Here is a 27,666-nt window from a genome sequence, read left to right on the forward strand (position 1 = left end):
TCTTTTATGTAGATGTGGGCTACCGCTACCTGGGCAGTATCAACTCCGAACAGTTGCTGAAGAAGTAGGAAAGATTTCGTGTATTGAAGCTCGAATTATCAGCTAAAAAGAACAGCACCCGCCATACACAGGAACCAAGCTTACCCGGCCTTCGGAACTATGAATATCATGAACTTTTGGAGATAATTAACTCTCTGGTGAGTTAGCATTGAGTTCTCGATTGTTCTATATATCCGCTCTGAGGAGTGCGGGAACGCAGGATTATCCTGGTTTTAATTGACGAGGTTTCAATCCTCATATCTATGACGATATAAGGCCCCATCATCATAATGTCTAAATGCAACATTGTCTCATGTCAAGCTACTAACCACCTCTCACTCCAAACTGCGAATAGATTGCATAGAAATACGCCCTATCTTACGATTTGCTCTAGTCCAATACCACGAGTTTCAGTTTTCGGCCAGCATCAGCCACCCCTTGAGGGTTGAACCATATCGGCAATTACTCGGTTCTTCATATTTTTGATCCAGATTGAGGACCGGCATAGCTCTGCCAAGCTCTTTTTGTTTCATCCAGCTCCTCCACTCACTATTATCAATATCTTTTTTGGAATTCCGCACTTGGAACTTCTCGTGCTTGGTAAGATAAAATCTCTGGCCTGTCTGTCTCCGAGAGGTATAGAACAATTCAATACTTCCATTCGACGATAAACAGCGGTACGTAGTCTAAGGCAACTTCCAAATGCGATGAATGTAGTTAATCGTAGCCGGCTGCCATCTACAAGTCTGAGGATTCAAGCACATACAAGAAATTGGAACAGGAATTACACTAAACGCTAAAGTGATTTGGGTGGATATTGCGTTTAATAGCGGTATCATTTTGAGACCAAAGCCTGAACAAACGGCTGGAGCCTAGTACCTTTAAGGGGCAAGAGGAGTTCTATAAATCGTTCACCAGCCGGGGTTACATGCAGTACCAAAGCCGTGTAAGCCCAAAGCCCAAACCAATCAATTTTGTCATTTGGCTAGCATTTTAACATGCGACTCATTATTTTCTTGAACTGGGTAGCTGCCGCTGCCTATGCATCCCGTGAGATTTCCTCTTCCCATAAAAGTGTTCGTCATCTCTAACATTCTGCTGTTTAAAAATAGAGCCTGCCAATCCCAAGCTGACTGTCAACCCAGATATGTCGGAGCTAGTCGGTCGAGCCCTCCCCAACGCCCCAGATGGCTATGCTCCAGTCGAAGTCAATTGCCCATCCCCGCGGCCGCATGTGCGCAGTGCTGCCAATCTGTCCTCAGATGAGCAGGATTGGCTTAAGCTACGACAGAAGACGACCCATCAAGCTATGAAGGACTGGTTCGGTCACGTTCGTATAAGCGATTTTGACACAGTCGCGTATCTCAATGATCACGCGAACAAACCCGCGAATCTGCCCAACATTGGCATTGCTGTTTCTGGCGGAGGATATCGCGCTTTGATGAACGGTGCTGGTGCTTTGAAGGCCTTTGATAGTCGCACTGAAAACTCTACAGCATCAGGTCAGCTTGGTGGCTTGCTTCAATCTTCCACATACCTGGCTGGTCTCAGTGGCGGCGGTTGGTTACTGGGCTCGCTCTATATGAACAACTTCACCTCTGTCTCTTCTTTGCAGACCAATACCCTCGGTACTCCATGGCAGTTCTCCAACTCCATTTTGGAAGGTCCAGATGATGGCGGCGCTCTCCTGTCTTCTGCAGTGAAATACTACGAGCAGCTCTCATCAGCTGTTAGCGCAAAAGGAAATGCTGGTTTTCCGACCAGCTTGACAGATCTCTGGTGAGATACCACCCCGAACCCACCTCCAACCCACCATAATGCATCTGGCTAACAATTGGCACTGTACTACTATAGGGGCCGTATGCTGTCATACCAGCTCATCCATGCCTCAGAGGGAGGTATCAATTACACTTGGAGCTCAATCGCAGCTACGGAAAGCTTTCGACAAGCCGAGATGCCCATGCCAATCCTTATCGCAGACGGCCGCAACCCCGGAGAGAAAGTCGTCGGAGGCAACTCAACGATCTATGAATTCAACCCATGGGAGTTTGGCTCTTTCGATCCTACCGTCTTTGGATTCGCTCCCTTGCAGTATTTAGGCTCCACCTTTGAGAAGGGTGTCGTGCCACCGCATGAAAAATGTATCCGAGGGTACGACAGCGCCAGCTTCATTATGGGAACTTCATCCAGCCTCTTTAATCAGTTCTTGCTCAACCTCAACTCCACTGATCTCGGCAATACAGCAAAGAAGATGATCCGCGAGGTTCTTGGCAGTTTTGACGAGGAAGCATTTGACATTGCTAATTACACCAACCCCTTCTACCATGCATCTACTGGGACGACCCTCACCAAAGATCCTTATCTCGCCATCGTCGATGGGGGCGAAGACTTACAAAACATCCCTCTCCATCCCATGATTCAACCAGAGAGAAAATTGGACGTCGTTTTCGCCATCGACTCCTCTGCCGATACCAACAACTGGCCCGACGGCACCTCTCTCGTCGCGACCTACGAGCGCAGCCTCGAGGGTAGAATAAACAACGGCACCGGGTTTCCCGCCATCCCAGACCGAAACACATTTTTGAACCTTGGTCTCAATAACCGTCCAACCTTCTTCGGCTGTGATACCTCCAATCTCACCGGCACTCAGTCAAACTCACCACTCGTTGTGTATATCCCTAACTCACCCTACGTCATAAATTCCAATATCTCGACATTCAAGATGAGCCACAATGATACCCAGCGCGATGCATTGATTCTAAACGGGTATAACGTTGCAACTATGGGCAATGGAACCCGAGATTCAGAGTGGTCGACTTGTGTGGGTTGTGCTGTGTTGTCCAGATCGCTAGGGCGCACAAACACCAGCACGCCAGCTGCTTGCAGTAAATGCTTTGAACGCTACTGTTGGAATGGAACAACCGATAGCCGTGTACCCTCTGCTTACGAGCCGAAGCTGATTCTAGAGCAAGTCAATTTGACTAGTCAGGCAGGACTGCTCAATTTTTCTCTCATTTGGTGCTACACATCTATTTTGGTTACATTGTGGATGACTTCGCTCTAAATGTCGATTGAAGATCCGACGTGATAAAGCAAGGTTAGAGTGATAAATTGAGACTGGAGAGGTGAAAATGGAGGGGAAGAGAAGGGTACGGGTAGCCTTTTTTGAGTTGTGATAGGAAATGTACCTTCTGCTGCTATACGGTGAATATATTCGCCCTAAGTGCCTTGGATAGAGCGGCGAGCCGCCCATGCTAGAACCGTCGGCGCTAGGTGATCACTCGCATACAAAGACTGTTGTATTTTTTGGTTCTTTTTTTCGAACACCAGTCTCTTTTATCATTCAAGACCATTTGGTGCTATCCTAAACCCGCATTGTGGGTGGGTGTGTAGGACTCTTTTCATAATACTAGGGTAATGGGACTGTAATTCAATTAGTCCCATGGAGTTGGCAAGTTCTATCTAGGAACTAGCGAGAAGGCATTGTTTCTTAGGATAATACTGTCGCTTCCTGCTAGCTTATCGTAGGAGGTAAGGCCTTAGCAAGGCATGCTACTAGATAAGATTCTGTTAGGATCGTATCCTTTCTACCTCAGCCCAAGAAGTCTGTCAATGTGGTTCCGCCAAGAATATACTAACTCTTGCGAGCGGGTCGTATTGCATTGCATATACCATCCATATGAGCATGTAATTGATAACTACTATAAAATACAGTGATCGGCTAGCATAAAACAAGGATATTACATTGGATTCTACATTGACAGACTTATTCCGGGGGGTGGTATTGGATAATACTAGAGACCAGTTAACTAACGTATTTCACATACGAGTCGCCCACTCCAAAACACATAGTAAATGCGGTTGAAAATACTATAATATCGAGTTTTTATTTCTGAGGACGTAGTCACTTTGCTTTGTAATTTCCTAAGTGCTACAGTGAAGCCATCTATCAACCTTATACCAACCTAACAAGCTGTGGACTTTTGGAGGGCGAAACCCTCCCCTTCCAAGACTGAAAGTGCACCCCCGACAAGATGAAAGCTCCCAGTAACGAAAATCATTGTCTTATCCACATTACAGGCAATATTTTTTGCATATTCTATGGCTTCTTCGATAGATTCCAGTGCTGCTATCTCTGTGATTGGATCCAATTGATGCCAAAGCTCGGCCAAGCACCTTTGTAAGCTCAGGCTTTTGAGTTCCTTTGGATCGACATTCCGGTTGACAAAGTCTGTAAATAATATTCTGTTTTAGTATTCTTTCTTGAGAGCTGACCCAGTGCGTTGGGTGCATCTTACCGGCTTTGTAGGCGTTGTCTTTATAGGTTACATTCGTACAGAACAGCGCATACTGAAAATTCAAGTTGCAATTGTTGTATGCCTCACTATGCACGGTCCGAAGAAGCATCTCAGCATCTCTTTTAGACTGCTGGTTGAATATGAGCACCCTTGGTGTGTCACTAGTCCGATAAGTGTCAGACGAGGCCTGTTAGAATGAGGAAATGGCGAGAGAGTTCATACCTTGACTGGACTGACTGTGGTCTTGAGACGCGCGCAAACCATGAGGTCGCTAATTTTAGGCTGTCTTCTGTATGTGCACCATCAAGATGCCAAATTTGTTTTTCGGTTGTAATAGTATCACATCTTCCTCTCCAAACTATGTTCTCGAGACCTTGGATAAATTGTTCAGGGAGCCTTTCAAGGCCAAAGTCTACTGGAACTTTGAGTTTGTCCAACAAGGAAAGGGAAAGTCTAATAGCGAGAGAGGCATTTGTCCTTTGAAAATCTTCCGCTGGGTTGAGGGCAATATCAAAAAGAGCAGGATGAATTGCAATGGTAACGAGGTTGACTTCCTTTTCTTTCGCTCTCTGGTGTAGGACCTCCATAGCGTCAGGCACTTGAGGAACGGTAAAGGCGGGTGAGCCAGTCTTGAAGATTCCCGCCTTATGCCAGGCTATCTTGTCGATCGTATCGCCGAGAGCAGCCACATGGTCAATCCCGAGGGTCGTGATACCAGTCACTGATGGCTGTGGAATGACATTTGTTGAGTCTAGCTCACCTCCCACTCCGACTTCAAAGACAGCCGCATCAACACCTTCTCTCATGAAGATATGAAATGCCATGAGGGTGAGGAATCTGAAGTAGGAGGGTTTACAAGCCGGATCAATACCTTCTCTAACTGCACTCGATTCGAGGGCATCCCAGACTTCAAAAAAGTACTTGGTAAATTGCTCCTCTGAAATCGGAATGGAGTTAATTCGAATTCTCTCCCTAACCATCTCCAGATGAGGGGAGGTATAGAGTCCAATTTTACGGGGAACCCCAACCGATTTTTGGTAGTTCTGAAGGATAGAATTGACAAAGGCACACGTTGTGCCTTTTCCCTTTGTCCCCGCAACATGAACGACATTTAGACGATTTAGGTCGTTGATCTGCGGGGCAAAGTCAGCTAGACAAACTCGACGAAAAAGGGATGGAATAGGTTCTGGAGTCAACCGACATCGTATCCAATACGGCATATCCATTTTCTCATCTGTTCCACGGCGCTGCTAGCCGGCTTTTGACCAAGACGCTTTCTTTCCTCCAGCACTTTGTATCCCGACTGGGTGGAATTCAGTTTTTCCACTGCGTCCTAGTCATTGTAAGTACCTGTTTCTATTTGCAGAAGCAGGAAACTCCTACATGATAGGTCGATATTTCCAATGTATCTAACATTATTCGACAGCAGGAATCATTTGAATTTTGCGAAAGGTTTTTGAGAACAATTTGATCGGGGGCTGCTTATATTCGAGTATGTGAGTACATGAGTACATGGGGGTAACCAATCTGCAAAGTGGAACTGGCTATTAATTACACACCGTCCCTTCGTTCCAATACGTAAAACCACTCGTACAGATTCTATGCAGGAAAATGCCCGAAGAGGGGTTCGTGCGGGTTCATTTCCCCGGTCTCGAATCAGTGGGCTTTTTCCATTCACCCTTCAACATTGCGCTTCTCAGTCACTGGACGGATTAAGGATTGAAAAGTGACAGAAATAAATCATCTTGATGGCTGTGCATCCTTTTCCATTTGATATCTACATTGAGAGGATCAGTATGTTTTTTTTTTCCCTCACTTATTGATCATGACTTTATGCTGGTTCCGTTCTCTGTCTATGGCAACGGGGACGATTAATCATATGCAGACATTACCCAATACAAGGTAATCACCTGGGCAAGCGTGCCGTCTGCACCTTATTGATTTTCAGCATCGAGGTTTTCCGATTCTCCGTGGAAACAAGAATTCTCTCTCTGTTGGGGGACAGAATGTGGTCGAATGGCTGTGGGGGTCTTGTCATAGAGACTTAGTACAGGTGATCTAATATGTGCATATACTAGATTGCAATTTTCTTCTATGCTCCTACACAGCTCCCACACACAATCGCCACCTTGTAGGCATGACTCACCGCCTACGAGCCGAATACTGAAATTGCATCAAAAGCATCAGCTTGCTGTTCGATACAATAGCAGGAGGGCGCTCGTAAAAGAAAGGCCACATATCCTTTACCGACATGCTCATGCCTGCGTAAAAATGAGGGTCCATGAAAAATGACATGTCCATTCTCATCCAGTCAACATCCGAACAGCCTTCAATAACCTCCACTTGATTCTGCGACTGTTCAAGATTCTTTTGTGCGGCAAGGTTAAGATTACCAGGGTGGTCTTCACTCAACGAAAAGCCATCGACAAAGTTGGCATTGCCTGAACTTTTAGTAGAACTACAGCTGCGCAATGCATCCTCGTCAATTTCGAAGAAGAATCGGTATCTTGCAACGGGCTCATTGTCATATAGAAGCATCCGATCAGCGCGTGGGTTCTCAGCCGAGAAGCTATCAGCCACCCATTCTTGGAAGTGGGTCCGTAGTTCCTCCTTGGAAGCTCCATCGAACTTTGCCTTGTCTTCGATGAAGATAAATTCGAGTTTGTCGAACATGGCTTCATTGATTTCTAATCGGGGGTCAAGGTTGATGATTGAGCGCACTGAGATATTGACCTTTTGCTTAAAGATATCCCAGGCTTCGTCGTCTTTATATGTGGTCCGGTAGAAAACCCAGCCCCATTTTTCGATTCTTCGATCTTTAAGCTCATACAGTATGGCTTCCGATGAAATCCATTCATTCCTCTGAGTAGGAGATGAATGAAAGCTTCGTCGTGATGTTGAAGGCAAAGGGAAATCGGGGAGGCATAATCTGCTTTGGAACGAAACAGCGCGTGGATTGGAGTGTACAGAAAGAAATAGGCGAGCGGAAGGTAGATATGCAGGCGAAAGCCTAGTAATAAACCCTCTCATCGCCATCGAGTATAAAATCCTGTAATTATTTGCGTTGTTGGGATGCAGTTGATGGAAATATAGGGGATACAGTACTGCGCTAAACGGGAACTGCCATGGTGTCGGCCCCCTGGGGCCGGATTTTCATCCACTAGTCCACATCCGCTCTAGCAAAGGCTTGATCGGGATATGTTCGGCTATAATAGGCACATAACTAATTACGCAAAAAGCGATTCCGAGAACAAATCGGAAGACAACATGTGGAGTGGTGAAAGTGAGTTCGAGCGGACTTGCTCTGAATACTTGTTATTCCATAAGTTATCAAAACAGAAAACATTTGACGAAAACACAAGAACACAAAAACAGAGTCCAATTGTTTACAAGTACGCAAGCTCAAAAAAATCATTCTCTATTTCAAGGACAAGCATCAAGCTGAGAAGTGCTTGTATCCTATGTCCTTGACAAAGGTCTGCTGCCAAGGACCCTGAAACTTGTGCTCAGCAAGCTCGGCGTAAAATCTCCCGTGTGCCTCTCCATTAAGCTCAGAATATGCAGGAGCTCCATCGGCCTTTCGCTCATCTGCATAATAGAATCTGCCTTGCGTCAGTTTCGAAACCGTTATAACCGAAAAAGAAAACACTTACTTGAAGCCTCGATTAGAGTACGCGGCAGCAGCGGAGCGGATGATATGGGCCGTTGCGGATTTACCCACACCAAGATCTAGAAGGCTTGCAATAGGGGTCGAGTTGAGTATATTACCAGTGTAGATAAATGTCTTAGACCTATAGTCAGGGAGTTGCTCGAAGCTTAAAGCCGCCTGTTGTGCAGCGACAAACGCACTGGTCGTGTTTATTTGGAAGTCCCGGTTGAAGTCAGCCAATGGAAGAGAGAGTGGGTTTTCTGGATTGTTTGAAGTTGTCGCAGCAGCTTCCAGGATGTCAGCGGGTTTTCAGTAAATAGCTTCTATGAGGAACATGCTTACCATTGTAAACAACAACACTGGGCAGACCAAGGGAAGCTTTAACTTTCGAAAAGATGTCCTTCACAGAATGAGGATCCGATAGGTCGGCAGAAATGTAGACTTGGTCCTCATTGCTATCTTCTTCCTTAAGGCTTCGAGACGCCAGGGCAACTTTGTAGCCCTTCCCAGCAAAGGCCCGAGCCACGTGCTGCCCGATATTGGGACCGGATCCAAGAATGAGAATAACTGGAGATGCGTTGGCCATACTTGAGTTTGTATAAATTGATAAAATAAAACCAATATTGAGGAAGACTTAAGTCTTATTATATTGGCTTCAATAATCAAACAGCAGTTGCGTATTATCAATCCGTGTGTTTACCTTGTTTGCTTGAACTTTATCATGATCCCCTTTGGGGCTGACCTTGTGTCCGAGCGAATTGGTTGTGTTTGCATTATATGCAGGTAGTTTGTGGTGGTGTATAGTGTAACGATCAATCCGCGTGTTTACCTTGTTTGCTTGAACTTTATCATGATCCCCTTTGGGGCTGACCTTGTGTCCGAGCGAATTGATTGTGTTTGCATCATATGCAGGTAGTTTGTGGTGTATAGTGTAACGACCAATCAACGTCGATGACAAATTGCAGATGATAAATCTCCCCGAACCCCCGAGGCTTGGTAATCATTCTGGCTCATCTGGGCATCGTAAGTGCTTATGGCTCGGCGAATAATGACGTGAATAATCGGGTTGGAATCCTCCGCATTTACCAGAGTCATTATATATTTTAGGTATAATTTAAAGACCAAATGGCCTTCTATATATTGGACTGTAGATAGTGATAGTTTATATACTCAGGAAATATCTTGTTAACATTAGTTTTCATCAATCACCACACAACTATGCGCTCAAATATTTTGATCACCGGTGCCGCCGGCTACATGTAAGGTTTATCTTACGGGTGTACCTATACAAATCTGACCTTTCTTGTATAGAGGAGGTTCCATAGTCGCAGACTTTCTGGCAAGAAAGACCCCATCAATTGATGTGGATCGGCTTATTGCTGCGGTTAGATCCGAAGATCAACTTGATTCCTTATCGAATTTGGGCGTCCGTGTTATTCAGTTGGATCTGACGGACGAAGATACTGTGGTCAAAAGCGTGCTATCCCATAACAGTATGAACCTTCTCCAACTGTCTTCATGCCCGAGAAGAATTCACCAACAGCTCCCCAGTTAGCATCGTTATTCACACGGCAAGCTCTATAAATCCAACTCTAGCGCTGCACTTGATCACCGCCTTGAGCAAACAGAGTGAGGTGAGTGGGGAAAAAACATATTTCATCCACGTAAGTACCATATAATCTTGTTGTTTATATGACCAATGAATGAATCGAATTCCCTGGGGATAGACTTCGGGATTAGGTGCATTCTTTGAAAATACCGGTTGGCCAGCAGGACCGTTTAAAGACACAGATGCCGTGTTCGATACTGAGAAGAAATTGGCCGACTCCTCCCCTCTCCGAAAGGTAAGGATATGGTCTGCTTACATGGATAATATCCTTATAACGTTGGTTCTCACACCAAACAGACAGACGTGGCTGTTATCGAGCATGCCGAAACACGAGGAGTAGACTGTTTTGTTGTTGTACCTTCGCTAGTTTGTGAGTGCCACAGGTCAAACAATAACATTACCCCCAGAAAAGGCCAACGCTGACAATCCTTGTTAGATGGGAAGGGAAGCGGTGAATGGAATAAGCTGTCCGTAGTACTGCCCGTCTATGTCCAGGCCAGCATCTCGGGTCGGGCCGTTTATAAATTCCCCGAAGACACGGTAGGAGATGGGCTTCTCCGGAGGCTCTCGGGTTGTCCATGCGATTGGCTAATAAATATTACAGAAAGTCTCAAGCGTGCACATTTCTGATTTGACCACCCTCTACGGACGGATTATCGAGAACATCCTCCAGGGAGAGCCGCTTCCAACTGGTAGAGAAGGATATTACTTCGCACTGGCCCATTATCTCCATTTAGGAGAAGTCCTGGACCACTTAGCTATACAGCTAAAGGCTCGTGATCTGATAACAGATTCAAAGACAAAGATTTATCTCAATGATGAGGCTGCCGCAAGCTCCCTAGGCATTCCAGTGCCATTTGTGCGACCCTTGTGGAATTCGGGGTAGGTGTTGCACCCATTCCATGTTGAGGCATCTTTATCTGATTCGGAATGTAGCGACAACATCATTGCTGAGATTCCGCATAGGATCGGGTGGAGACCGATGTGGAACAAGGAACGATTTCTCCAAAACATCGATGACGAGATCCAAGCTGTAGTAGAGCATGGAAAGGCGAAGAGCAGTCTCATTGATTCCTTGTTTGAATTCGCTGCAAGGACTTGACTCGGAAAAGTTCCCACTTGAACACTATGAGCAAGACATCTTTACATGACTACTTTCACGGAACGAGTCATCCAGAGGTGGCGGCCGGGTGGGCTCGGGCCAAGGGCCAGCGTTCTGGACAGCCATATTTCAATGCAGCCGCTGTGGATGCATTGACAAGTTGTATTGGGCATACGACACTGGCATCCTGCCAGTGGAGTTGACGTAGGAGGAGAGCAACAGATTATCATCATTCTAAGTCCTGCAGTGGAGACTTCATGTACCAACACATCGATTGCGTTGGTAAGAGAAGGTTTTAACAAATCGATATAGCTTTGACTTGAGTCGTTGGTATTCCTGAGTTGTCTGAAAATCTCTAGAAGCTCTTGGAGTAGCGAGTTGAATGGAGCACCTGACCCTCGATTGCTGTAGAGAAATTCAGCGGAGAGCAACAATGGAGGTCTTTATACGCCCATCTCCTCAGCCGACCTCCTCATCATCCATGCTCTACACCACCACGATTATCAATACACGTAGTCATTCCATAATAGCCAAACCTATATAGTCGCTCTATTTTAATCGAGATAGCTTGTTTCCTTTCGTTGTTTCATATGGTAGTGTTTATCCGAGTTAGTGTGGTGAAGTATCTCTCTCGGATTTTTTTCATCCGAATCCTTTATGGTCTTGGAGATGACAAATATTCCCATCATATCATATTAGTCTCTGAAGCACTTATATCTCCATACACGAAAGACAAAGGCTCTGCGTCGTGCTGCGATTCCTACGAAACAGCCTAGGATAATTAAAATGGAAGTATTTATAGCACGATAAAAGCGTATAATTAGAAACAATAATCTGAAAGTTATATTTCAAAAAACGTATCGGAAGTTTGGGTTCTGTCAACTGGTTAGTAAAGCCGACCAAACCACAGAAAGGAAAACGACGGTCACTAACCTCGAAATCGGTCAGATCTTCCCCAGCACTCTGATCAGCAGATGACTCTATCTGTCCCACAGCAGCGGCAGCGGCATCTCGCTGCTTGTTTCTGCGAGCCAGCATAAAGCGCAGCAAAACAGCCAAAGCTGCTTGCGCAGACGAGCATGCCAGGATGAGCTTGACTCCAGTCTGGTATATGGGCGCTTCCTTTGCAAGAAACGCGTGGGGCCCAATGATATTGCCGGCACAGTATGCGATAAACACCAAGGCAACACTGGTTGTACGTTTCGTATAACCACCAAGGTTTGTCGCCGGCATCTGTATAGCCAGTACCAAAGAGCAGACATAGGCGCCAATGATATAATAGCCAAACAAAACGCCGACCTTGTACGTCTTATGGTCCAACTTCCAAAGGAGGCTGGCACCAAGTATAGTTGGCATCAAGTAAACGAACATAACGACAGTTCGGAAATTTTTGATTCGCGATGCGAGATATGTTCCTCCTAGAAGATAGAAGATCTGGAATCCCCCAAAAGGAATACCCAAAGCGATAGCAGTGGCCGAGTCATCGGTCAACCCCTTGATAATTAGTTTGCCGAAGCTGGCGATCCCACCGTTTACAACTTCGTTCAGAAGAGTGAACAAAAACAAGATCCAAACTTGTGGATCTATCAAAGCTTCGCGGATCTGATACCATTTGATCTGGTGATTGATGATACCGGTCTGACCGAGTCGACCGCGGCCAATGAGAAGGGCCTTTTCGTCCAGGGTGAAACGCTTGGATGATATAACGTCATCCGGGAGGAAGAGAAGCATCACAACTCCCCAGACAAGGGTAATGCCGCCCAGAATAAGATAGATAGCTCTCCATACGGCAATGGTGTCTATCTGTCCAATTCCGTAGGTGAGAATGCCACCCACCATAGCCCCCAGTCCGTTGCAGCTGTAGAAGACACCAGCACGGAAAGGTTGCTGGGCGCGTGTGTACCACATTCCGATCATCAGCATGAAACAAGGTGTGATAGGAGCTTCAAAAACTCCCAGAAGGAAGCGGCAGATAGCCATTCCGGTAAAGGAGGAGCAGGCGGCAGTAATCATGAGCATCGCTCCCCAGGCAATAACGTTTCCAGAGACAACTTTGGCAAGCTTCGTTTTCTGTGCAAGGATATTCCATGGGTATTCAGCGACGAGATATGCGAAATAAAAGATACTAGCAAGCCAGCTGTATTGGTCGCTTGACATATGCGTGGAAGAAAGAAGGTCGAACACCGCAGAGTAGGCGAGTGCTGATTTGTCAATATATTGAAGCATATATGTCCCGGAAAGTAAAGGCAACAAAATAAGATCTACTTTCCGGACCAACGCCTTGTTGCGTGGCTGGTCATCCAGAAGTGCTTGGATAGCCGCTTGATTGAATCCATTTTGGCGGAGGAAAACCTCTCCTTCATCGAGATCTGTTATAGTGCCAATTTGCACATCTTTCTCGTTGATGATATCGTCCACGGGTGCTTTCTTGTCGATCTCCATGTTGGCGATCCTATGAGTAATAGTAAATAGTAAACAAGAAGATGGAAATGGTCCCCATATAGGGAATCAGATACCCCTCAAAGCCTTTTAAGACATTTTCCCGTTATCTTTAGGGTGTACTCCACTAAGATAAGTGCCGTCCCCGCACAATATAACTACCCGAGGACTTTTGAGCGGAGAGATAGCGATGTAGCGATGTCTCCGCTCTACCCGCGCTAGAGTTATCTTACTCCCGACTCCACCAAGATAGTCTCCCCCGCACAGTAGAACTTCGGCGCTACTTTTAAACGCCGGAAAGATAGTGACCGTCACGGTGCTATATCTCACCCCCGACCCCCAACTTTTGTCTTGGTTTCCCTTGGTTTACCATTGAACCCTGATAAGTTGATACATCATGACTATTGACATCAAGGCTCCTTCTGTCACCTTGGCGCAAGGCCACGTGGTCGGGACCCAGCTCAATGACTCCTTTCCCCAACCAGTCGATGCCTTCTTAGGAGTCCCGTATGCCCTTCCTCCTATAGGGGATCGACGTTTCAGACCAGCTGTCAAAGTTTCGAGCTCATCAGATACCATTGATGCGTCCAAGTATGGCCCCGCAGCTCCTGGAAAGGCCCTTCTCTCTGGAGGGCCGAAGCTCGTGCAGAGTGAAGACTGCTTGACGGCGAACATTTTTCGATTGGCTGGAAGCAAGGATATGGGCAAGCTCCCTGTCGCAGTCTATATCCACGGTGGTGCTTTTAATCGGGGCTCGGCAACTATGCACAATACTGCCTCCATGGTGGCGTGGTCAGAACAGCCCTTCATTGCTGTGAGCTTCGGTTATCGCATTGGAGCTCTTGGATTCCTGCCTTCAAGTCTGTCGCAGAAGGAGGGGTTGCTGAATCTTGGATTGCGTGATCAGGTGCATCTGTTGCAGTGGGTCCAAGAGAACATCGCCAATTTTGGCGGTGATCCCGCTAACGTCACTTTGTTTGGTCTTTCTGCGGGGGCACATTCAGTAATTTCCCCCAATAACTAAATTTTTCAAAGATCTCATTCTAACAAAAGTCTAGATTGGTCATCACCTCCTCAATTATGATGAACATAAATCGCCATTGTTCCATCGTGTCATTATCGAGTCGGGAGCACCAACTTCCCGTGCTGTTCGCCCATATAACGCCAAGGTTCACGAGGACCAATTTGCAGACTTCCTCCAAGAAGTCGGTTGCCCAGATGGTATAGCCGAAGCCGAGATCTTCCCATTCCTACGTTCGCTTCCCAGTTTGGCTGTTACAAATGCCCAAACGGCTGTTTTCGACAAGTACAACCCTTCCCTTCGGTGGGCATTCCAACCCGTGATTGATGGAGACATTATTCCTCGCAAGCCCCTCGAAGCATGGGAGTCAAACGTCTGGAATAAAGTACCCATCATAACCGGGTTCAACAGCAACGAGGGAACAATGTACGTCGACAAGAAAATGTCGGACGCCTCCCAGTTCCGCGAGTTCTGGCGCAATCTTCTGCCCGAGCTCTCGTCGTCAGATCTGGACACAATCGAAAAGCTATATCCTGATCCTGCCGCCAATCCCACATCGCCATATGTTGAAACCAGACAGAGCGAGGGTCTCGGACCTCAATATAAGCGTATTGAAGCTGCTTACGGACACTATTCGTATGTGGCACCAGTCCGCCAGACAGCACAATTTGCATCATCCCAGGGTGCTCCCGTTTACCTTTATCACTGGGCTCTACCTAGAACAGTCGTCGGTCGAGCAAACCATGCCGATAATATGTACTATGAGACCTATAACAGTGCCATTACGGGGATTTCAGAATCCCAGAAAGAGCTATCTGGCACACTTCATGCCTACTTGACTAGTTTCATTACAACTGGTGATCCCAATGCTATATCTGGTCGATATGGACAAAGGCCAGAGTGGAAGCCCTTCCAGCCGACGGATACAAAAGTTATGATCTTTGGGGAGGGAAATGACGAATTGATCGGAGGTAACGTTGCTCCTCCCGCAAAATGTGTTGCGGATGATTGGGCGAGAAAGGAAACAGAATTTTGGTGGTCAAAGGTACCCATTTCCCAGCTTGCTTGATTTATATAGAACAGAGACATTGCATGTATAGACCTCAGCCACAAGGCCCAATTCAGTTATTTTCTTCTGCTTGACCTTCTCCTTTTGAAAACCGCCTCCTTGATGTCAACTGGAAGGAATCTAAACCGTCTATCGAAATATCCTTTGCCCATTCGCCGGCAATTAATCTCGGAATAATTTAATCATTTCGCAATCTATTAATTGGTGATTTAACCCCCTAATATTTCCTGGCTACCTGATTGAGACATGGAATACGACCGTTCTACCGTCGATAGCTCTATCTCAGGATCTGGCTTGGATGGTATCGCAATCAATGTTGTCGAATCGTTCCCATTTCGTGATAGCATCATCCCTTGACTGTGCCTACTCAGTGGCCTTCTATGCCTCCTTGAGCTATTTTGCCTAGCTCTATACCCTGCTCCAGGAGCTGACTCCCCTGCATGGGAAATATTGTAGGAAGAAGATTTCTTGAAAGGCCCGCTTGCTAATTTGTATAGAAAGGGGAGATTCGCGCAAGCGATTCCACAAAGTGGCTCGTATATAGATAGAATTCCAAGTGGAACACCAGCCCCTATTTTTCTTTCTATCAGTATGTAAATATTGAATGGTGAGGAAATTTTATTTGGACGTACAAGTGAAGTCTGATGACCCTTGTGAGACAACAACGGTTAAGCGGGCAAGAGTAACGCCGCATGTGCTATGTATGTCAGAAGAAACTTTCAGAGAGCGAGGAGGATAACGAACAATAGACCGATAGCGAAAACACCTGCGACCTCCAATTTTTGCTTTCGACTGATGTGCAGTCTGAAGATAATCGGTAGTGGAAGAAGAAACACCCATATGTCGGTGATCAGGTTCGTAATGTTGGTGAAGTAGGAGAATGCCACCAGATTTATACAGGTCCCCTTAATATCCGGATTCCAAATGCTTTCAATGGGGATACACTCTAGCCCTAGGCCGATCTCCATAGCTGCGAGCCAGCAAATAATGAAGACTGCGGCACCAATGACAACTCGGCGAAAGACAACTGTGCTAAAAATGCGATAGTAAAGTCCAAGAATCGACAGCTTAATGCTTGCGATAGCCCAGTCATAGAAGTGGCTGAATATATAGTCGCCCTAAGAATCCAGAACGTTCAGTATATCAAGCAATATAGTGAATCTGTTGAAAATTACCCGCAAGAAACCCTCGACTTCATGAGTAGAGAGAGCAGCTTGGTGTCTACCAAAGCCATAGGGTGGACCTGTATAAAACGAAGTTCAATATGGGTCAGCCTCGAGTCCAACAGTCCATTCAATAAATATCTTGTCATAAGAACCTACCATAAACCAAGCCACTTATGCATAGCCCAACCGATATTGCCTACAATAAGTAGCAGTGTTAGAAAATTGGGTATCTCAACGAGAAAGTGAATAAAATATAAAGAGAAAAAAAGAAATTTTAGTTCGGACCGTGGAAAAAGTAATCATATAATCATCGAAGTTAATAGGATGTTTGGATGAGGGTCGTAATACCACGAAAAGCCGGAGACCGGTGAACAAAATCATAAATGGAATGGGAACCGCATAACATATAGTCACGGTTGTGACCCGCGATGCACTCAAATCGACTTTCCCTGCCATTGAGGTGTGAAAGTCTATTAGGGGCGAGTCAATGGAGAATCAAGGGAGTCGATAATAAAAAAAATTCAATGGGGAAGTGTTCCCAAAAGAACTGACCATATGGGCGATATGCCCAGGGGCCTATCTGCGGGTGCCTAGGTGAGTATCGACGCCCACGGAGTAGATTACTCCATTACTAGAGTATACTTTGGCCCCCATGTTACATCCATGCATATTATTAGTGCTTTGTTCTGGCTACTCCGTACACATTTGAACAATGTGTCATAATGGGATAAGGCCCCCCTAGGCCATAAAAACAGGAACCTTAGTTTTTGTTGTGGTCTAGTGGTAAAATAGCCAGTATTATTTCCCACACAATGCATATTTGATTTTGAATAATGTATATGAAAGATGATTGATCAATCAGAGCGACCTGCAATTGCTCAAATAAACAAGATTGTATGGGGAGCCCGGAAGGATATGTGAGACTGGATACTCAATCATTCATCCATCTTGTTTACAATAATCCGAGGTTATAGTACCCCCTTTAAAAAAGACTAGTGGATCAAGGAAAAGCTTGGAATGTTACATGGCCCAGTCATAACTCGTATGCCTCGCTTACGGGTTACGCTAGCCCTGCAGGAACTGTACATAAGGGGCTGTGAGGTTCACCAATCACTTTCTCAAATAGATGTACCAGTTTCTTTCACCCTCTCCAATTCTCCGATCCTAACGGCTGAGGTTAGTTAGCATGGGTTTCGCAGCTGGAATAAGCAGCCTTGTTCTTCTGGCTCTCACTGCTGCCCCAACTGGTCTAGCTGCTTCTGTCCAAACATCCAGCCCAGTGGTTGATTTGGGCTACGCCACCTACCAGGGGTACTATAACCACACCTTTGACCTCAATATCTTCAAAGGGTGAGAAAAAAATACCGCAATGGGTTTGCCCAGTCGTTCTATTTTTAACTTATTGTTTTAGGATTCGATATGCGGCCCCTCCTGTTGAAAAGCTGCGATGGCAAGCGCCCCAGGCTCCTCCAGTAAATAGGACTTCTATTCAATCTGCCATTGAACAGCCTCCGCTTTGCCCACAATCCGGTGCTGCAAAGCTTCCAGAAATATATGGCTTCAATTCAGCCCTGGGCAATGAAGACTGCTTGTTCTTAAATTTGTATGCTCCGCCCGGGGCCAAAGACCTTCCTGTCCTCCTTTGGATCCGTAAGTCTATGCACAAGTCAAATATTTTGATATTCGACCCAAAAGAAAATATGTTCTAAGCACTTATAGATGGTGGTGGATATGGGCTTTTCGGGGCCGAATACGACCCCAGTGAGTGGATCAACACAAACGACAACGGGTTCATTGCAGTTATGATTCAGTACAGACTTGGAGCCTTTGGCTTCTTGTCATCAGAAGGCGTACACAAGTACGGGAAGACCAATGCAGGTCTGCTGGATATGCGTTTCGCCCTCGAATGGGTCCAGGAGCATATCGGAAAATTTGGCGGTAATTCCTCCCGCGTCACGATCGCCGGTGAATCTTCGGGAGCAGGCTCGGCTGTACTACAATCAATGGCTTATGGTGGTCGTGAGGACCACTTATTCAATAACGTAAGCCATACCGCCATGACATCTGAGACAGTACAGCTAACTTGCATAGGTTATTGCCGCCAGCCCGTATACCACGTCCTTGCATCAGTACGACGGTGAAGTACCGACAAATCACTATCAACATTTTGCGGCACGAGCAGGGTGTTACCATGGGGGTAATATATCCGAGGCAGCCGTATTTGACTGCCTTGTCAATGCTGACACCGATACTTTGCAATACGCCAGTGCAAATGTCTCCATTTCAGGAGCATGGGGTACTTGGGCTTTCCAGCCTGTGGTCGACGGCGACTTCATTCGGGAGCTGCCGTCCAAGCAATTGCTCAAGAAGAAAGTGAGCGGCAAGCGCGTTTTATCTGGGGTAAGTTCATTGTGTCAAATTCTCGTACCGACATGTAGTAGTGCTTTTTCATTCTAACTCCTCCAGAACAATGCCAATGAGGGTGTTCCACTTAGTTCGCCATTTGTGAACACCACTGCCGGCTTCCTGAATTATGTCCGCTCTACTTTCCCTTTGTTCTCCCGCGGTGATTATTCCCGCCTGTTGAATATCTACGAGTTCCGTAACAGCTCTCCTCAAAACAATGCCTCCCGATACGATACACTAGGTGATCGTGGTCCAACTGCTCTGAACCAATCAGAAATGGCAACTGGTCTTCAGCAGACGGTCTTTGACATATATGCCGAATCAGTCTTCGACTGTCCCTCTTACTGGCTTGCGGATGCTTTCGCTGGAGATCATACCAAGGAGAGTTGGAAATATCAGTACTCTGTCGCCCCTTCGTACCACGGAGCGGATTTGACCGCATACTTCTCTATTGGGGCAACTACGCCCACTCGCGAGTTCATCCATGCATTTCAAAGGATTTGGGGCAATTTCATCATCAATGATACTCCAGTCATCTCTATAGTTGACGCAAAGGGTGGTGCAGACAATTCCACCGTACCTGAGGGTGTGAATGGAGATATCTCCTGGCCAAGATGGAATCGCAGCTCCCCTCTCTTAATGAACCTCAACACTACGGGTGGAACACTGGTCTACAACAAAGTTACCGATCATCTCTCTTACTGGCTTCAAGAAGGACCTGGTATCACGAATGATTTCAGCCTGGCGGATGCATCGAAGTGGGAAGGTGGCCGTGGCAAGCGCTGTGAGTTCTGGAGAAGTGTTGGGCACCGTGTGCCAGCATAAGCGATTTGCTGGCTTTTTTTATTCTAATTCCTGAGAGTACAACCGTTCTTTATATTACTATTGCATGGGTGGCTTGTCTTATACAAATTTTCTGTTCTCTTACAAACAAGTGCGATTGCCTTTACAGAGAGAGACAATACGATATATATACCGAGATCTAAGATATCGTGATTTCCTTAAACCCACTTTTCATTCTTGTTACTGTCCCACTCCTCCTAATCGATGTGGCGAGAGTCCTCTTATAGTTCATATTGGTTTCTCCGCGGTATTTTCAACCAAGAATCGTACAGCCATAACCTCGGAGTATTTTTATGGTTCTGTCATCTTATAACCAAAATCTGTTCTTTTCCATCAAATAGATTCCATATTCTAGTAGTGTAACGAGACATGATAGTGTCTAATTCTGTCTTAGCCCTGGTTAAGAGGGAAATATTCTGCGTGCATTTATCAAAGAAAGAACAACCGACAGAAAGAGAAATGGAAAGAGGGAAAGGCCCTGCCACATATGATTGCCTCAGCTGAGCGTTGGCAGTGGCTACAATTGGATACATATCTATTCAAGAGAAATGCCACCGGTTGATTAGAAATTAGGAATATCCACACTTCTCAGCCGTTCGTCACCTCCCCCAGAAGATCTTGTGGTATCGTTCCTAACTCCTGCCGCATAAGCATAATCCTCTTCCTTTCCGCGAACCGCTTTCACGTAACTCTTGAAATTATGAGACATGTTTACGACCTGGCGAAGATGGTCATCTGTCAACTCGGGAATAGGATTCCCTTCCTGCTTTGCTTGGAAGCATGCAAGAGCCACAGCAGTTTGAAATGCTTGGATAGTGTGAGCATCAAGTCGAGAAAGTGAGATTGTTGCGTGCTACTTACCGTTTCGTATCTCGCGGCCGTTCCATCTGAGTGCCCGGAGATCATCTGACTTCCGAACGAATTCTTTGGCATCATATGAGCAGCGAATCTCTTGGCCATCATTGTTATGGTTTTTGGAGAGCTTCTTGAAATAACCGTCCCAGATTTGCTTCCTTGAGTCCTCATCGAGTGGGTCATATCCGATCTGGACATGGATTCGTGACATGACTGCTTCATCAAAACTTCCCACGCGATTTGTTGTTAGGAAAAGAATACCCTGAAAGTAGTCTAGGGCTCGGAGGAAAACTGGTGCAGGTAAATATCGCTTAGCCGCTATCTGCACTACTCCACCACGGGGAACTTACTAGAAACAATACTATTCCTTCGAAGATCCTGGGCAGACCGAGTTTCGAGATAAACATCCGCTTCATCAAGAAGAACGATTGCGTTCCAATGTCTTGCATTTCTAAAGAAACGAAGCAGATTTTGTTCCAGCGGCACTGGTTCATGGCCTAAATCTGCAGCAGTAATGTTAAGAAGAGGTCGACCTGTATACTCTGCAACAGACTCTGGTACCACGATGGTTAGTGGCGGGTCATACCGGGGTTTTCTTCAGTCTAGGGATTTTTAATACCAGCTGTGAGAGTCTTTCCTGTTCCTGGAGGACCATGAAGTAGCAAGATCTGTCCTTCTCCTTTGCCCTGGATAAAGTCCGAAGAGAAGGCCTGCTTGTACGTTCCACCAAATATCTCGCAGACGGCCTTGATCATTTGCTTGTTGCTTTCAGGCTTCAATACCAGCGTGTCAATGATACCTTTATATATCTTTGGGTCTCTCAGACTGGATATCTCCAATACGTCTATTTCCGTAATCAGCAGCGTTCCAACCAGCACAGACATGTTAATCCATACCCCAGACGCGGTCTTTCAGCACGTATGCATATACATGCGACCAACAGAGTAAATATTGATGATCGGTTAGGGTTGAAACTGAACTCAAATCAATATTATCGTAGTCGTCGAAAATGCGACGTTGAATGCCGTGTTGACGAAGACTGTTCGCTTGGCATGTTTTGCATAGACATTTCGGCTCCCTTGTTCTTTGGCCCAGCTCAACATTGTAGACTTCTTCAATTGGCAAATGGGCGTGCTTTTCACCGGCGATCTCGTTCAGTCTCCATGGTTGACTAGTGTGGTCAACGACGACTCGCGTTTGGTTAAACTATATGGGTGTGAGATTTGGAGAGCGCCTGGGGATATAATGAGTGTATATGCATTCAATGCTTAACTCACTGTTCGATTGCCTTGCAGTCTACTTGGGCCGCTGTACTCCTGGAACGTAGGTGTCTTCACCATATCGACAAATCTTTTCCCTCGATCCACCAATTGCTGACGTAGTGGATTCTGTGGGTCCTCGTCCACATGAAACTTGATGGGAAATAGAGGGAGAGAGGTAATTTCACGTTGCCCGTCAAAAATAGAAATGCTGACTTCTTTAACGGAACGACTTAGAATTTGGCCGTCAAAGTTGAGATTCCAAACATTCACAATATATGGCCGCGAACGAGCATTAGGGGAACCCCATGGCACTCCTCCCGAAAACGATTCAATAACATATGCATTCAGTTTTCCTTGCTCCTGAACAAAGACGTCTGTCCCAGGCTTCAACAAAAGCCAGAGAGAGCTAAAAGTCGTCTTTGGGACTTCGTTGTTCCAGAGAAATTCGGCGTCTCTCACGCCAATTGTTGTTAGCCCATCCAAATATCCAACCAGAATGTCAATATGCTCTTGACATGTTATCGTGTACTCGGTGTCATGAGTTTCACCCACTTCCTCTCGATACTGGAGCAATCTCTCCCTATAGTGATGAAGATCAGTGAAAGGGTACACTAACCGACCCTGTCCGAGATCACTTTCGATTCCCTCGATACGATATTCGACTCGAGGGATCCTGTCTGGACGTGATTGGCAATCAATGATAGCATTGAGGGCATTGAGAAGAATCGGTGAATGAATGTAGAGTACCGGACTGCTAATTGTGTCGAACATGTCATCCTCAGGATCAGTAGCATATTTGTTGCTGCAGTAGACCTCTCTATGCTCCTCGATCACTGATTTGGGGATTTGAACATCGGAAACTTTTGTGAAGATTGTCTTGTCGTTGAGTCGCTTCGTATTACGGCGTTGGTAATCACCATCGCTATCCGGAGCTAAATATGTTGCAACATAAGACACCTTACTCAATTCTTCGACCGCCACATCAGGTTCTTTAGCATCTTTATCGGCCTTTTCCGCAGCTTCTTCTTCTTCTGCAAGCTTTTTCTGTCTGCGAATCGAGGAGCGCACATCAAAGGTGAACTCAAGCTTGAATTCCCATCCGGGTGAGACCAAACTTTCCCAATGACTGGGCAGGATATTTGAGTGTTCGGGTTTAATTTTGGTAATGGAAAATGTTTCCCCAAGGTCGTCTTCTTCATCCAGGTAATGCGTGAGCCATTCAGTGGAGTATGTGTCAAAGACTGCTTTAACCAGTTTCTTGGTGTCCTGCAAAGATTCAGCAGAGACAAGCAGAAGAGCAAGCCCGTATGACTTACGTCCCAAGTTTTAGAATCCTCGTATGGAAAGGTCCAACGAGTGCCAAAGGGATCAACAAAAACGATACTTGCTTGACTCTTCGTAGCAGTCGTGATTTCCGTGGCAACGATTCCGTTGACTTCAGTGTTGCTACAAGAGGTCTTGTCTGCACCACTCTCCTCGGCCAAGGACGGCGGCTCCGGCTTAACGTCAGTGGTGTCTTTGAGATTTGAGGTCTTTATTGCGTCAGACGTTTCTGTCTCACACAAAATTCCCTGTGCTACATTTGTAGCGCTCTGGCTCGCTTGTTGCCTAATCAGCTGATAGAGCTCTGCGGCGCTTTTCTTTAGTTGAACTTACCAGTCGCTATATTATCAAGTGCACTGTCTGCCATTGTAGACTGCACCTCATGAGCCTTATATTCAGAAGGGTGAGTGGTTGGCTCTGTGAGAATTTCCATTTCTTACAACCGTTGCTGAAAAAATGGTAAAAAGAGGCTCTGGGAATTTTAGCGGCAATTCTTTGAATTCCAACTCCATTTCTCACTCTCCAGGCTCGTATCTGGCTATTTATACCGGCAGCGATATAAGACGCAATTTGGGGGCTGAAAACTCCTGATCTAAAATCCTATGGCATATTTCATTTGTCTATATTAGCAAAATCCACTTGACTGGTTCCGCTCTGCTTATTGCAGATAATGCATGTAAGCCCAACCACCCCCGCAAGTCTAGTCCAAGCCCCGAACGAGTTCATAAAGAAACTTCCTACATACATATGTATCTCGTGCCGACACGTGGAAGCGGCCGGTCCCGAAAAGCCTCGCATTCTAGCAACAACTACTAACAAGTCTATATTGGCTTTGAATTTGGTTTCACAATGCAAATGTAGCGGGATGTGATCACGGACTCGGCTGAAGCGGGGGTGTGGCCTTTCCGATGTCGAATCAGAAGTCATAATAGCCAAAGTGGGTCGAATAACATTTAGCTAGGAGGTACCTTCGTATATATACCTCGACTAATGCATTAATTGCGGTCAGTGTACTCCGTATCGCTAGTCCTTTCACATCCGAATTTCAGGCCCGTTGCGGGTGTGTAAACTGGCACTGTTTTTCTGCTGACGTTGCTTCACAGCAGACAAACACTATGAATACAACACAAGAGTTCTCGCGGCCCGATTTGGTGCGTCGGTTCACTGCTGAACTCAAAGCCGATTCAGATCTAGCTTCTCAGGTCAAGTCGTACCAAGGGAACTTGGACGCAGAGATCAATACGCAAGAGAAATTGCGAATGGATCGTATTTATTATGGTCAACCGTCAATAGAAAGGTATGTCAGAGGGGGTAAAGGAAGATTAAGGAATCAATGGAGCTAGAGAGGCTGACCCTTCTCATCCAGTTCTTTTAAAGGACTCGAACTAGCCCGTCAAACGCTCCAATCCAAATGCGATGAATTCTTCAAATCTTTGGATGAGAAGGTAGAAGCAGAAAAGAGCAAATCAGGACTCTCACGACTCATACATCGAAACGCGACCGAACAGAAACTGGCTAGTTACATCCGCCAACGAGGGGAGCTCACAGTGAATCAAGTCACTTCCATCATCAATGAAGTCGAGACTCAATGGACGGAGTCAAACAGCAAGGTAAGTACAGTAGTGGCGGGAGAAGTGCAAACGTCTCAACGGCTTAACTAAAAAATACATTTTAGGCGGCGACGAACTTCGTAAAGATATGCCAAAGGTTTGACGCACATAAGCAAATCTTTCAATGTTTCCCAAGTCAAACTTCGTACACATCTGCTCTGTGTGGTGCTATCACGATGGTCATTCAGGTGAGAGATTCAGGTCACGCAAAAGGGTTTGGTTTGGTCTTATTTGTGATTTGATAGGCTTCAGTTAATTATTCGACTATTGCGGAAAAGCTCTCGGGCTATATAGCAGAGCTGTCGGAAAGCATCGCTGTTTGTACACAATGGCTCGATCTCTATGACAACCCAGCCATGCAAGAGCGGCTGTCCGATATCTATACGCAATACTTCCATTTCTTCATCAAGGTAGCCACCTGGTATATGAAACCAAAACCTTCGAAATGGCTCGATTCATTCAACTCAAACTTTACTACGGGCTACGAGGACACGACAGAAACGATCAAACGGTCCATTCGACTCATCCGTGATCAGGCCTTAGTCGAGAATGCATGGCAGCTAAACAAGCTTGATCAGTCATTTACGTCCTTTGAAAAGCGGCTCGCTGCGTGGGTGAATGAGATTCGAAACGAGAAAAACGAGGCAGGGGGAACAATGGCAACCCTGATGCTGCAGATGACTGAACGCAGTACGCAACGTCTCCCTGTACCTAAGCCCCATCCATATGCCTCTCTAATAGTCCTGGGATATTGCTAGTGGGCCTATGGGAAGAACGCTTCGAACGCATGCAGCTGCAAGGTCAACACGAGACCGGGAGAACAACAGCAAGAGGCCCTACTTCAATAGAAGAAAGAGAAATCGCAGAAATCGCCGACTTTCCTCAGGGTCTTAGCAGGTCCGAGGCCAGACGAGTCTGCCAACGCCTTCAGCCAAAAATTGATCAAATGGGAGGCTGTGATGGAATCAGACTCGCCCTCCAAACGGGACGATTTGTCGCCGAGCCCACTGTTATCCAAATTCTCGGGAATTGGGCACAAGCTACATCGGGCAATCCTCTTAAACTTTGGATTATCAGCCCCTTCGAAACAGGCCCACAAACCAGCGCCCAACTCGCTGCTCTCGGGGTTATTTGGACGGCAATCCGAGCTCGAGCCCAGTTTATATCTTACATCTGCCAACGACCCCAGTACGGGAGTATCCCAGAGATTCACAACGTCGAAGACAAGGCTGGCGTTATGGCGCTGGTTTACAGTTTAATTTGCCAGCTGCTGCAATTCCAACCGCCTGATGACAAAGTATACCTACAGCCGGAGATGCTCGATCGACTCACGCAGCCAGGGGAGCGTTGGACAACAGGTTTAATGCTTCTTAAATACCTGTTGGAGAATACACCTACCCTTCGGTATTGCATCATCTCTGGAATCAACTTTCTCGAAGGAAGCGCACGGGAGATGTGCCAGGAGTTTGTGGACTTGCTCTTTGCACATTCTAATCACGCTGATTGGCCATTTCGAATCCTTTTTACTACTTCTGGGCAGTCGAGGACGCTTGACTGTACTGTGGACAAGGGAAGCAAGGTCATGTCTCACAGCACCTTTCGTCAGATGAAAGGGAGACTGGTATATCGAGATATCCAAATGTCCGAGTAGCAGCACTGTGTGTTATTTTGAATACCTATACAACTGGATGTACTACAACCAGCTTTATTATAAGAAATATCAAGGTGATTGCAGAAAGCCGGGATTAACCTACGTAGGTAATATCTGGGACACTATCTAAGCATATACATAAGCGAGCCTCGATATAACCTTGGAAAGGCCAAAGTCAAAGCCAGAAGAAGAGAGAGGGTAATGCAGCTGTATTGGAACTGCTAACTGCTGACAAGAGGGAAAAGAAGGGGAGGGGGAGGAGACTATGGAGCTGGCAGTCCTATCAAAGGGTCAGGTGACACCAATCCCCATAGTGAAGGTTAGTATGACTTGCTGATACCAGGAAGTGATGGAAGGGACGCACTTGATAATTGTTACCGCGGACTTAATTATATAAATAAGATTGGAGAGTAGAGTGCAAAAGGTTGATAAAAGGATAGCAGGGTTTTATCTCTGAGGAAGTCTTTGTCTCACCAGGCGTGTTTGCTAGTAAACTTGCCTTGTACATCTCATCGATAGTTCTAGAAGGTTATCCTACTATTATGAGTATTATTCCCTCCTTTGGTATAAATCTGGGGTTTTGTTTCTTTGTCCATATTCAATATGTTGTTCGATCAAAAGAGTTGGCACAATAGTAAAAATCAGCAATATATATTATCTACCCACAACAAGAATAACACTTGGATAATTGTTTCCGACCACTTTTTGTCCTGACTAATCGCAGCGTTAGTGATTCTATTGCATTTAGTCCTCTATCATCGCTCATTCCAGCATTTACAGCAGTGAATTCTTGGACTCTTGACAGATATCGGATCTTAATACTATAGTTTTTATAAATAAAAATTATTAGGCTATAGATCAAAGAAAAGAGGTATTATCATAAGCAGCACTAATGGTGTAGTGGTAACATATAACACTTCCAAGTAGTCACCTGACTACTAAGTTATGTTGTGCCGGGGGTTCGATTCCCTCTTAGTGCATTTTTTGATATATTTTTTTTCTATCCGTACCTACTATTTATTAATAGAAGAATTATTCAACTATCGCTCAACTTGGGTTAATTTTAAAGATCAAGCCTAAAATGTCTCTACAAAGTCGGCAATTTAGGAAGGAGGTTATGTTATTAAATGCATCGATCGCCGAAAAGGACCGAAAAGCCGAATCAAGCCCTTGAATGAAAATTATATCCTATCTACATCAGGTCCAAGACTGACATGGATGAGTGGTCTTTATCCTACATGTGTATATACATTGTTAATGTACGCATAGAAGTACAGACTCCAAAGTACAAGTCACCAGAGACCAGAGACAACGTCAAGGTAAA

General features: G+C 45.8%; 10 protein-coding genes across 10 annotated transcripts; 5 read left to right on the forward strand and 5 right to left on the reverse strand.

Annotated features, from left to right (window-relative positions):
* Nucleotides 1–1,037: 1,037 nt before the first annotated feature.
* Nucleotides 1,038–4,008, forward strand: N7537_007217 (lysophospholipase 1; the record flags this gene model as incomplete). Its single annotated transcript, XM_056898274.1, has 4 exons — nt 1,038–1,089; nt 1,152–1,818; nt 1,894–3,023; nt 3,977–4,008. 4 exons carry the CDS (start codon nt 1,038–1,040, stop codon nt 4,006–4,008), a joined length of 1,881 nt encoding a protein of 626 aa, XP_056754059.1.
* Nucleotides 4,005–5,563, reverse strand: N7537_007218 (uncharacterized protein; the record flags this gene model as incomplete). Its single annotated transcript, XM_056898275.1, has 3 exons — nt 4,005–4,270; nt 4,338–4,498; nt 4,560–5,563. 3 exons carry the CDS (start codon nt 5,561–5,563, stop codon nt 4,005–4,007), a joined length of 1,431 nt encoding a protein of 476 aa, XP_056754060.1.
* Nucleotides 5,564–6,479: 916 nt separating this feature from the next.
* On the reverse strand, nt 6,480–7,010 carry N7537_007219 (uncharacterized protein; the record flags this gene model as incomplete). Its single annotated transcript, XM_056898276.1, has 1 exon — nt 6,480–7,010. The coding sequence occupies one exon, from the start codon at nt 7,008–7,010 to the stop codon at nt 6,480–6,482; it is 531 nt and encodes a 176-aa protein (XP_056754061.1).
* A 763-nt stretch (nt 7,011–7,773) lies between these two features.
* N7537_007220 (uncharacterized protein) lies at nt 7,774–8,572 on the reverse strand (the record flags this gene model as incomplete). The annotated part of the gene is made up of 3 exons (XM_056898277.1): nt 7,774–7,939; nt 7,991–8,273; nt 8,329–8,572. The coding sequence occupies 3 exons, from the start codon at nt 8,570–8,572 to the stop codon at nt 7,774–7,776; spliced, it is 693 nt and encodes a 230-aa protein (XP_056754062.1).
* A 632-nt stretch (nt 8,573–9,204) lies between these two features.
* On the forward strand, nt 9,205–10,697 carry N7537_007221 (NAD-dependent epimerase/dehydratase family protein; the record flags this gene model as incomplete). Its single annotated transcript, XM_056898278.1, has 8 exons — nt 9,205–9,245; nt 9,298–9,479; nt 9,538–9,650; nt 9,714–9,830; nt 9,893–9,965; nt 10,032–10,135; nt 10,200–10,477; nt 10,532–10,697. The coding sequence occupies 8 exons, from the start codon at nt 9,205–9,207 to the stop codon at nt 10,695–10,697; spliced, it is 1,074 nt and encodes a 357-aa protein (XP_056754063.1).
* An 848-nt stretch (nt 10,698–11,545) lies between these two features.
* N7537_007222 (putative MFS transporter) lies at nt 11,546–13,139 on the reverse strand (the record flags this gene model as incomplete). The annotated part of the gene is made up of 2 exons (XM_056898279.1): nt 11,546–11,572; nt 11,631–13,139. 2 exons carry the CDS (start codon nt 13,137–13,139, stop codon nt 11,546–11,548), a joined length of 1,536 nt encoding a protein of 511 aa, XP_056754064.1.
* Nucleotides 13,140–13,533: 394 nt separating this feature from the next.
* On the forward strand, nt 13,534–15,226 carry N7537_007223 (putative extracellular lipase; the record flags this gene model as incomplete). Its single annotated transcript, XM_056898280.1, has 2 exons — nt 13,534–14,139; nt 14,195–15,226. 2 exons carry the CDS (start codon nt 13,534–13,536, stop codon nt 15,224–15,226), a joined length of 1,638 nt encoding a protein of 545 aa, XP_056754065.1.
* A 2,352-nt stretch (nt 15,227–17,578) lies between these two features.
* Nucleotides 17,579–19,623, forward strand: N7537_007224 (putative carboxylesterase; the record flags this gene model as incomplete). Its single annotated transcript, XM_056898281.1, has 5 exons — nt 17,579–17,742; nt 17,804–18,042; nt 18,112–18,434; nt 18,484–18,792; nt 18,859–19,623. The coding sequence occupies 5 exons, from the start codon at nt 17,579–17,581 to the stop codon at nt 19,621–19,623; spliced, it is 1,800 nt and encodes a 599-aa protein (XP_056754066.1).
* A 580-nt stretch (nt 19,624–20,203) lies between these two features.
* Nucleotides 20,204–23,514, reverse strand: N7537_007225 (ATP-binding protein; the record flags this gene model as incomplete). The annotated part of the gene is made up of 8 exons (XM_056898282.1): nt 20,204–20,448; nt 20,503–20,787; nt 20,847–21,050; nt 21,116–21,340; nt 21,393–21,702; nt 21,774–23,024; nt 23,075–23,358; nt 23,415–23,514. 8 exons carry the CDS (start codon nt 23,512–23,514, stop codon nt 20,204–20,206), a joined length of 2,904 nt encoding a protein of 967 aa, XP_056754067.1.
* A 682-nt stretch (nt 23,515–24,196) lies between these two features.
* N7537_007226 (uncharacterized protein) lies at nt 24,197–26,342 on the forward strand (the record flags this gene model as incomplete). The annotated part of the gene is made up of 5 exons (XM_056898283.1): nt 24,197–24,378; nt 24,448–24,691; nt 24,757–24,879; nt 24,937–25,381; nt 25,450–26,342. The coding sequence occupies 5 exons, from the start codon at nt 24,197–24,199 to the stop codon at nt 26,340–26,342; spliced, it is 1,887 nt and encodes a 628-aa protein (XP_056754068.1).
* Between the last annotated feature and the right edge of the window lie 1,324 nt (nt 26,343–27,666).

The sequence above is a fragment of the Penicillium hordei genome (assembly GCF_028827395.1).
Source record: "Penicillium hordei strain IBT 12815 chromosome Unknown utg000003l_segment0_segment0, whole genome shotgun sequence".
NCBI lineage: Eukaryota > Fungi > Ascomycota > Eurotiomycetes > Eurotiales > Aspergillaceae > Penicillium > Penicillium hordei.